The sequence below is a fragment of the Onychostoma macrolepis genome, chromosome 24 (assembly GCF_012432095.1).
Source record: "Onychostoma macrolepis isolate SWU-2019 chromosome 24, ASM1243209v1, whole genome shotgun sequence".
NCBI lineage: Eukaryota > Metazoa > Chordata > Actinopteri > Cypriniformes > Cyprinidae > Onychostoma > Onychostoma macrolepis.
The window spans coordinates 3,005,674-3,017,253 of record NC_081178.1 but is presented as its reverse complement, the minus strand read 5'-3'; the positions used below and the strand labels follow the sequence as shown (position 1 = coordinate 3,017,253).

Below are 11,580 nucleotides of genomic sequence, written 5' to 3'. Positions count from 1 at the left end.
GGTTTATTTGTGTTTGACTTACTAAATTCTTGTGTTTGTTGTAGAACGCAGTTAACTTCGTGGATGACAGTTTCCCTCCCGGTCCACGTTCGGTCGGGTTCCCCGAGAACGACAGCGTCCAGCAGCGAATCAAAAAGTGGCTCCGCCCTCACGAGATTAACTGCAATAACTTTAAAGATCGTGGCGTGAAGTGGTCTGTGTTCAGGACGCCACGCCCCTCAGATATACTGCAAGGCCTTCTGGGAAACTGCTGGTAAGAGAAGCGCATCTATCTATGGCTGAGTAGTAGTTCAGTGCATACAGCTCAGTATATGGTGTATACTATTTGTGACCCTCTCTGTGAAATCCAGGCTAAAGTGTCAAAATCTAATTATGAGATAACAAGGCATCTTTTGTCCTTTTATAATAAAGGCAAAAAGCCAATAAATGAAGTAAAAGAACAAGCCTCTAAAGTGTATTACTACAAATTGGATAGATACAGAGTATTTCTGGGCTACTTGGCAATTACAGGACAATTAGTGTGCACATACTAGCATTAGTTATACATACAGTATCAGCAGAATAATGCAAATTATATTGCAAAAGGTTGATAATGATATTCATTTATGTCTATAATTATTATTGTAGAGTTTATAATAAATATTATATCTAAAAGACACACTGTTGGATATTTTCAACCATTATTTAAAAGTTAAGTAATCATTTTATATGAAGTAATTACTATATTTAAACTAATATAAACTAAAATATTTGTTTATTCATTTTCTGTCCATCTGTTTATTTGTGATTCTGGTGTGTTCTGTTCTGTTATTTGTTTTGAAACTAAAATTGGAATAAAAATATTATTTAAAAAAATGAATTTTAATAAAATAAAATAAAGAATTGCACGTTTTACTCACTAAACAATGTCATGTAGCAATAAGTAAGTGAACTGTAATATTATGAATAATAATTATGTATGCTATTATTGATTGTTTGCAAATATTTTAGACCTTTGCTGAAAAGTATTTAATATGGTAGTGAAAAGTGTTTAATTTTTTATTTTAATTTGAAATATCATTATTACTGAATATAAATGTGTACATTTTATATACTATTATTAGCATTAAAATGTTATGATTAAATATATGGAACATAACTATATTGAATAAAATTATATTTAAATAGTTTTGTTTACAAAGGTTTTTATCACAAAGTAGTGTGTGTATAGGCAATTCTAAATTGTATTTTTGAAAAAAATTTTTACTGCAGACGTTACATCCCTGTTGATTGCTTTCCTTCCTGCTAATGGCTTGTATTAATATTTTAATCTCTCTCTTTTTTTTTTCTGTGTTTTTCTCTGGGACAGGCTCAGCGGAGGCAGCTGTGGGTCGCGCTTATAGAAAAGGCTCTGGCGAAGCTGCACGGCTCGTATTTTGCGCTGCAGGCCGGTCGTGCCATCGAGGGTTTGGCGACGCTCACTGGCGCCCCCTGTGAAAGTCTGATGCTGCAGGTCAGCTCAACCAATCCCCGTGAAGAGCCGATCGACACGGACCTCATATGGGCCAAAATGCTCAGCTCCAAAGAGGCGGGTACGGCGACACACTCCAGATTATTAGACTAATTGTCCTGTAATTTGAGCCCTGTAATTTATTCACTGTGCTCTGGACTCGCTAATTTCAAGGCACATTATAAGATGGCAAGGCATCTTTTGTCCTTTTATAATAAAGGCAAAAAGCCAATAAATGAAGTAAAAGAACAAGCCTCTAAAGTGTATTACTACAAATTGGATAGATACAGAGTATTTCTGGGCTACTTGGCAATTACAGGACAATTAGTGTGCACATACTAGCATTAGTTATACATACAGTATCAGCAGAATAATGCAAATTATATTGCAAAAGGTTGATAATGATATTCATTTATGTCTATAATTATTATTGTAGAGTTTATAATAAATATTATATCTAAAAGACACACTGTTGGATATTTTCAACCATTATTTAAAAGTTAAGTAATCATTTTATATGAAGTAATTACTATATTTAAACTAATATAAACTAAAATATTTGTTTATTCATTTTCTGTCCATCTGTTTATTTGTGATTCTGGTGTGTTCTGTTCTGTTATTTGTTTTGAAACTAAAATTGGAATAAAAATATTATTTAAAAAATAATAATAAATGATTCAGCTAAAAATAGAAACAAGGTTCTAATGTTGTATTTTTAGTTGTATGTGCTATAAAGTGTTATTTGTTAATTTGAATATTCATGTGGTATTTGTATAACCACATGTTTTTGTATGTATGTATTATTAAATAATGATAATTAAATTGGTGAAAAGTGTTTTAAACATTGTAAAAATTTCAATATTTTAAATGAATTTATTATTTTTAAAAATATATAAAATGAATCAGCATGAGAAAAATAAGTAAACAAGATTAAAATGTTGTATTTGAATTATATGTGCTATAAAGTGTTATTTGTTAATTTGAATATTCATGTGGTATTTGTATAACCACATGTTTTTGTATGTATGTATTATTAAATAATGATAATTAAATTGGTGAAAAGTGTTTTAAACATTGTAAAAATTTCAATATTTTAAATGAATTTATTATTTTTAAAAATATATAAAATGAATCAGCATGAGAAAAATAAGTAAACAAGATTAAAATGTTGTATTTGAATTATATGTGCTATAAAGTGTTATTTGTTAATTTGAATATTCATGTGGTATTTGTATAACCACATGTTTTTGTATGTATGTATTATTAAATAATGAATTTTAATAAAATAAAATAAAGAATTGCACGTTTTTACTCACTAAACAATGTCATGTAGCAATAAGTAAGTGAACTGTAATATTATGAATAATAATTATGTATGCTATTATTGATTGTTTGCAAATATTTTAGACCTTTGCTGAAAAGTATTTAATATGGTAGTGAAAAGTGTTTTAAACATTGTAAAAATTTCAATATTTTAAATGAATTTATTATTTTTAAAAATATATAAAATGAATCAGCATGAGAAAAATAAGTAAACAAGATTAAAATGTTGTATTTGAATTATATGTGCTATAAAGTGTTATTTGTTAATTTGAATATTCATGTGGTATTTGTATAACCACATGTTTTTGTATGTATGTATTATTAAATAATGATAATTAAATTGGTGAAAAGTGTTTAATTTTTTATTTTAATTTGAAATATCATTATTACTGAATATAAATGTGTACATTTTATATACTATTATTAGCATTAAAATGTTGTTATGATTAAATATATGGAACATAACTATATTGAATAAAATTATATTTAAATAGTTTTGTTTACAAAGGTTTTTTATCACAAAGTAGTGTGTGTATAGGCAATTCTAAATTGTATTTTTGAAAAAAAATTTTTTACTGCAGACGTTACATCCCTGTTGATTGCTTTCCTTCCTGCTAATGGCTTGTATTAATATTTTAATCTCTCTCTTTTTTTTTTCTGTGTTTTTCTCTGGGACAGGCTCAGCGGAGGCAGCTGTGGGTCGCGCTTATAGAAAAGGCTCTGGCGAAGCTGCACGGCTCGTATTTTGCGCTGCAGGCCGGTCGTGCCATCGAGGGTTTGGCGACGCTCACTGGCGCCCCCTGTGAAAGTCTGATGCTGCAGGTCAGCTCAACCAATCCCCGTGAAGAGCCGATCGACACGGACCTCATATGGGCCAAAATGCTCAGCTCCAAAGAGGCGGGGTACGGCGACACACTCCAGATTATTAGACTAATTGTCCTGTAATTTGAGCCCTGTAATTTATTCACTGTGCTCTGGACTCGCTAATTTCAAGGCACATTATAAGATGGCAAGGCATCTTTTGTCCTTTTATAATAAAGGCAAAAAGCCAATAAATGAAGTAAAAGAACAAGCCTCTAAAGTGTATTACTACAAATTGGATAGATACAGAGTATTTCTGGGCTACTTGGCAATTACAGGACAATTAGTGTGCACATACTAGCATTAGTTATACATACAGTATCAGCAGAATAATGCAAATTATATTGCAAAAGGTTGATAATGATATTCATTTATGTCTATAATTATTATTGTAGAGTTTATAATAAATATTATATCTAAAAGACACACTGTTGGATATTTTCAACCATTATTTAAAAGTTAAGTAATCATTTTATATGAAGTAATTACTATATTTAAACTAATATAAACTAAAATATTTGTTTATTCATTTTCTGTCCATCTGTTTATTTGTGATTCTGGTGTGTTCTGTTCTGTTATTTGTTTTTGAAACTAAAAATTGGAATAAAAATATTATTTAAAAAAAATAATAATAAATGATTCAGCTAAAAAATAGAAACAAGGTTCTAATGTTGTATTTTTAGTTGTATGTGCTATAAAGTTATTTGTTAATTTAAATATTCATATGGTATATATGTTTTATAGTTAACTAAAATCATTAAAAAAAAATTTTGCTTAATTTTTTTTATAACTGAAATAAAATTAAATATAAAAATATAAATTAAAAATATATTTTATTTTTCAAAATGTACTTCTCATTTTTATTTAGTTTAACTAAAATAACTACAACTTAGATAAAATGTAATAAACTGTTAAGGCATATTTAAAAATAAAAAGACTGTTCTGTAGTAGTGTAATTGTGAAGTGAGTTATGATGTTTGGGTTTGTGACTGTTCTCTGTGTGTCTCAGCTTTCTGATGGGGGCGTCCTGTGGAGGTGGTAACATGAAGGTGGATGATGCTGTATATGAATCTCTGGGGCTCCGCCCACGACACGCCTACTCCATACTGGACGTCAGGGATGTTCAGGGCTACAGGTCAGACACATTCACAACATACATGCTGTCAAATAAGGGTTTGTTCACCCATACGACACAAAAGATGATATATATAGCACATTATTTTGTAGGGGTGTAACTTTACACATTCACACTAAAAATGTTCAGTACGGGTCTTTTTGGTTCGGTGAGCAGTGTTGTTTTAACCACTGTATATGCAGAAGTTAATTTGAAACTTCTCATTTCAATGAAATCAATATCAATTCTTAAATCAAAAGATGGATTAGTCTGTGCTGTTTCAGTGAATAAAACTTTACTGGATGGGACGTGCGCTATATAATGTCTAATAATCACAATAGGCTTTGCGTTTATTTACTTTCAATAAGAAAAAAAATCTCATCTTTCATATTCTGTCAGTTTTATGAGGAAATTCAAGCTATAAATGGCGTTTTGTTGCTTTGTCGTGACAGATCGCTGTATAATCGCGATCATCCCTTTCTTTTACTACTAGTTATAGCACAAAATAAACATGAATAAGACATGAAATAAGTCTCTCATTTAGTGTTTCAACTGCAGAAACATCTCAATAAAGCAGCTTGTAAACAAAATAGCATTACATTTACCTCAGGCAAGTCATCAGTGTCCACAACTCATTTGTTCGCTAAAATAATAAAGTCTAGAGAAGAGCATTTCGCTAAATATATGCACTATATTAGCCTATATATTAATTATATTTATTTAACCTGTTAGTGATGTCTTAATTACTTAATGTATGTTTAAATAAATCTGTCATGGAAAAAAAAAGTTATGATTATGATTGTATTTCAACATAAATTTGAGAAACAACTTTATAATTAGATTTAATTTAATGTAAAAACTGCCTTATGTACAATTTACGTTTGTATATATTTTTTTATTTCAGTTTTGAATATTATATCTAAAAATAAATAGCAATTGAATTTAATATTTTGGTTTACTTTGTTAATTGTAATCTTTAAAATTCTAGTAATATGCTAGTAATACAGCTCCTATGTAAGTTACAACAAAAGATTTTTTATTTTTTAATTTTAATTGAATTTATTTAAAGACAGATCCAGAATTTGTACAGTAAACCACTGTTTTTAATGAAAAAGTAAAAAAGAAGCAGTTGCTGTTCCTGAAAACGTACCGAACCATGACTTCAAAACTGAACTGTCATTTTGTGTACCGCTACACTCCTACTGCTTTGCATATAATGAAAATAAGTCCATACAGGTTTTCTGAGGTACAATGCAATAGCATGCATGAGGAAGTGAGTTGTTTTTATATCACAAGCGACGCGTGCACTCATCATGACAGAACAATAAAGGCGTCGCTGCCGTGTCTGTAAAGCAGGACAGAGCTGTATATCTGGAGCGCTTCTCGTTTTGTGTTCAGGCTGCTGCGTTTGAGGAACCCCTGGGGCCGGTTCTCCTGGAACGGCTCGTGGTCAGACGAGTGGGCCGACTGGCCGCAGCACCTGCGTCACGAGCTCATGGCTCATGGCAGCAGTGAAGGCGTGTTCTGGATGGAATACGGAGACTTCATTAAGTGAGTCATTAAGTGCTTCATCTGTGATTACTTGACCTTTAATCTGAGATGAGCTTCATCAGAGCTTTCCATAAATAAAGAAAGAGCACCTCATTAGTGGTCAGAAGTGGTTCAGAAGTAATGTGAATGTGCTGCAGGCGGATGGCCTATGTATTTGTATTATATTTTATTATGTATTTTATATTAATATTAATTATACACATATTAATAATGGCAAATGTGGTCTACATGAACTCCATATTTATTAACAATATTATTAAACTTTTTTTTTTTTAAACTATATACGTATGAGCAAATAAGATGAACTTGGGGGGGGGAAAAACAAGACATATTTTACACTTTTTTTTTTTTTTAAATGTATTAAAATCCTAATAAATAAAAACGTATTTTACGCTATTTTTATTTTTTTTAAAAAGCATAATGAAAAAAAATTGAAAATGCTATTTAAGAAAATTATATTAAAATTAATTCATTTGATTTCATATAAACATTTAATGATGACATGAGACCTGCTTTAAATTTGAAAGACTTTTTACATGTAAAAAAAGTAGTGCACGAGAGTGCGTTTTAATTGTACATATTATTTAATGATGGCAAATAAGATCAACATACATTTGAAAACGAAAAAAATACTTATTTTACATCGTATTTATTACAAATGTTAAAAAATATAAATTTTGTATAATACATATTTATTAAATACAAACAATATCTACATAAATGAAAGAAAATTGACTTATTTTACGCCATATTTGTTACAGATATTAAAATTCAGTTACTTTACTATTATATACATTTTTAATATTGTATTTGTTTCAAATTTATGTAGATTTCATATGCTATAATTAGAGACATTTAAAACAATTCTTATATAAAAAAATATATATATATATATATATATATATATATATATATATATATATATATATATATATATATATATATATATATATATATATATATATATATATATATATATATATATATATATAAATAAATAAAATGTTTGGCAAAGTAGATCAAATTTACATATTTATTAGATTTTAAATAATTATTTTAACAATTGTTAAATTTTAAAACATTTTATACATGTTAATGATTGTAAATGAGATGGACAAAATTATATTTATTTAATAAATTTATATTTATTTAAAAATTAATTTAATTCCAATCAGGTATTGTTATCAGCCGATGCACTAATTGGCCAAAATACACAATCATCCGCCAGACCAGCATATCAGTCTATCATCAGATCTAGTTAAATAACTAGAGCACAAAAACCCTGTTATTTAATTTGTGGTGATTGTGTCTTATGCGTGCAGGTACTTTGATTCGGTGGATATCTGCAAGATTCATCCTGATTGGCAGGAAGTTCGTCTGCAGGGCTGCTTCCCCTGTCGGGCGAGTAAACCGGTGACCGTCACCGCCCTCACGGTCCTGGAGAGAACCGCGCTGGAGTTTGCCCTCTTCCAGGAGGGCAGCAGGTAAATAACAACCAAATAAATAGAGAATGAGACATGAAATATTAATCATAAAACAACAACAACAACATAAGCTCTGTGTCACTCCTCCAGGCGTTCGGACACGGCCGACAGTCACCTGTTGGATCTGTGCATCATGGTCTTCCGGGCCTCGTTTGGGAACGGGAATAAGCTGGTCCTGGGACGTCTGCTGGCGCACAGCAAGCGCGCGGTGAAGAAGTTCGTAGGATGTGACGTGATGCTGGAGCCGGGAGAGTACGCTGTCGTCTGCTGTGCCTTTAATCACTGGCAGATGGACCTGACGGGCGCTTTGACACCAGGTACAACAGACACTCTGGAGATTAAAGGCTGTTTCACACTGAGCGCGATGCGAATCCCAGACGAACGTTGCTTTCACACTGAGCGCGAAATGATTGATCGCCTAATTCACACCTGCACGCTAGGTGGCACTTTTTCCTCAAATATGTATCTCGTATATGGATTTAACATCATCCGCTGCTCAATATACAGCATTCAATTAAGATAAGTAAAGTTTTTTTAATATGGAAGATCTGGCTCGCACACATGGAAGAAAACGGACAGTGCTCTCCAGATCACATAATTCAGTGGAGAATTAATAGAAATTATATTAAGAACATGTGAGAATAAGTCTGTTCTCAGATACCAAAGATAACAAGAACTCGGCATCCACTCTCTCCTTTCTCAGAATACTCTTCTTCTGTGTTTGTTTACACTGGTTTTGGAAACAGCGCCACCACTCACCCTTTTTGTGCAACAGCAGCTGCTCCACGCACATGATCTAAGCTCAAATCTGATTGGACAGTGTAGGGGAACTTACAGTTAAACCCAAGGACCAGGTATGATGAACAAAGACCAGGAGTCAGAGATGCAATCAACTGAAGAGAAATTTCCTGAAGAAAATAGTTTGCAGTTTCATCAGCAGAAACAGTCTCGATGGAGTTTGTAGGCCGCTCTGCGTACGTGTTGTAGACACCAATAGTTATACTCTACACATAATACATCAGAGGTCAGACGCAATAGGTCTCTCCAGAGATGTATATCTTGTACCCTGAACATCAGGGTGACGGCAAATTCCTCCTAGAGCTCTCTCTCTGCATCTAGCTGCAAAGAATGACATTCACACATATACGCAGAGAACACTTATCTGTACTTCAAGGTTGCCGGGCTCTGCCCTGAATATTATCAAATATGGTTAACTACACACACACACACACACAATGAGAGCAGCTTCTTAGAGAGTAAAAAGCCATATTCAACTTCTTTTCTAACGTGCATAAATGTAACTTTGATAATTATTCAAGAAATATTATAATTAACATTATTATGAGGGCCGTTGTAGATCCGCGATCCACTCCTTCACGATTATCATTTATTATAATTATTTTATGATTTATCTATTACACGAGCCAGTTTACTGTAGATTAATAGTAATTGTTAAGCTTTTATTTTAAGTTAATTTAAATATGTAATATATAGATAATACGCAATGTAAATAAGTTTTGGAATCAATAGATAAAGCTTTAAACATGACAACATGTGAACTTGGATTTCTAAAAATGTTTTATACCTATAAATATGATCAACTCTATAAACTAAGTTTAAGTCCTCTATCATGGATATCATTTCATCTTGCTGTGTAAATGTGTTTAAAGTCTTCATATTTTTCAATCTTTTAATGTTTGGTAGTGAATTGCATTGACTTGTGAGAAGTGAATCACAGTTTCAAGGCAAGTGATTGGCTGTTCACTACTGATGTCACACTTTCAAGTGCATGCGCTTCATTAACTCAGAATCAAAGCCTGAGTTGACACAGAAAGTTGATGATCAGCTTCATGGTACCAACAGAGCCAGACTGGATTGGTTTGGTTTTGTCAACTCAAAACTAGTGTTGGGCAATGATTAATTGTGATTAATCGCATCCAAAATAAAAGTTTTTGTTTACATAATGTATGTGTGTGTACTGTGTATATTTATTATGTATATATAAACACAAGCACATTCATGTGTATATATTTAAGAAAAATGTTATGTTTATATATTAAATATATCTATATATTATAAAATATGAGAATATGAATATATAAATGTATAAATGTAAATATTTTCAAAATATATACTGTATGTTTGTGTATTTATATATGCATAATAAATATACACAGTACACATACATATATAATGTAAGCAAAAACTTTTATTTTGGAAGCGATTAATCGTTTGACAGCACTACTCAAAACTAATCCTGTAACCCTGAGTTTGTTCAGCCACCATCATGGTACAGGCCCCAGGAGTGAGATTTTTGAATGTGTGTGTGTGTGTGTTTGCAGTGTCCAGCCCCACCAACGCCCGCAGACCCAGCCAGGATTTCCCAGGGTACATCTTGGCCATCTACAGCTCCAGACAGGTGATGGTGGAGCAGGTGGAGGCCATATCCACCACACTCGCCGACGCCATCATCCTGCTGACGGAGAACAAGGGAGAGAGACATGAGGTACTAACGCATGGAGAAATCGTTTCTCCAATGCATGAAGATAAATATGTAAATTGCTAACACTTTAGTTCATGGAACGCATGTTCACTATTAGCTAAGAGTTTCTCTCACCAAACTCCTAATTTGCTGCTTATTAATAATTAGTAAGCTAGTTATTAAGTTTAGGTATTGGGTCGGGTTAAGGGATCTAGAATATGGTCATGCAGAATAAGGCATTAATATGTGCCTAATAAACAGCCAATATGCTAGTAATGTGCATGCTAATAAGTAACTAGTTAATATAATTAACATATATAAATTAAGTTAATGTAAAATAATTTAGTATGTCTGTAAATATAATACACTTAATACATAATCGTAAAGGTATAGTATTATTCACAAATTTGTGTAGATTTGTTATCAGTACTATATATTCCAATATATAGTAGTTTTTGTTATTACTAATTAATTTATATTATTTTAATTATATATATGTATGTATGTATGTATGTATGTATGTATGTGCTGGTCATATAATTAGAATATCATCAAAAAGTTGATTTATTTCACTAATTCCATTCAAAAAGTGAAACTTGTATATTATATTCATTCATTACACACAGACTGATATATTTCAAATATTTTTATTAACTTTTTTTTTTTTTAAATACACACATTCACAGACTGTTTTGATACATTTTAACAGTCATCAGCATCACAAATCCTGCATATAAAAAGTTTTTTATATTTTTATTAAAAAATGTGCATTTATAGCATTTTTTTTTTCTTTTTTTTTTCTCTTCTTAAAAAACGTGCATTTATTGTATGTACATTTATAACACTGAGATTTATGTATGTATGTATGCATGTATGTGTATATGTGTATATATATATGTTCACCACTATAGACGTTTAACCAACTGTGACGACTTCCTCTTCTGAGAAGCCTGGAAATGTGAAAAAGGTCCAATTTAAACAAGAGCAAGCAACGAGGAAGGCTGTTTTATAAGGTGTTTTGTTTATCAGGGTCGGGAAGGAATGACATGTTACTACCTGACTCACGGGTGGGCGGGGCTTATCGTCGTTGTGGAGAACCGTCACCCAAAGTACTACCTCCATGTGTCATGTGACTGTACTGACAGCTTCAATGTGGTGTCGACCCGCGGCAGCCTGAAGACCATCGACAGCGTACCGCCGCTGCACAGGTAAACACATCCTCACTTCCCTGATTCCTCAAGGCTTTACTCGTCTGACAGCAGCAGGAACGAGAGCA

At 31.9% G+C, this 11,580-nt stretch overlaps 1 protein-coding gene across 1 annotated transcript in view; it reads left to right on the top strand.

Annotated features, from left to right (window-relative positions):
• The window catches only part of capn15 (calpain 15), a 32,278-nt gene that overhangs the window by 16,600 nt on the left and 4,098 nt on the right, over positions 1-11,580 (top strand). The window contains 9 exon segments of the mRNA XM_058766263.1: positions 45-253; positions 1,182-1,204; positions 3,351-3,714; positions 4,683-4,808; positions 6,186-6,338; positions 7,661-7,822; positions 7,913-8,139; positions 10,165-10,328; positions 11,334-11,512. Of these exon segments, the coding sequence (XP_058622246.1) occupies positions 45-253; positions 1,182-1,204; positions 3,351-3,714; positions 4,683-4,808; positions 6,186-6,338; positions 7,661-7,822; positions 7,913-8,139; positions 10,165-10,328; positions 11,334-11,512 (1,607 nt within the window).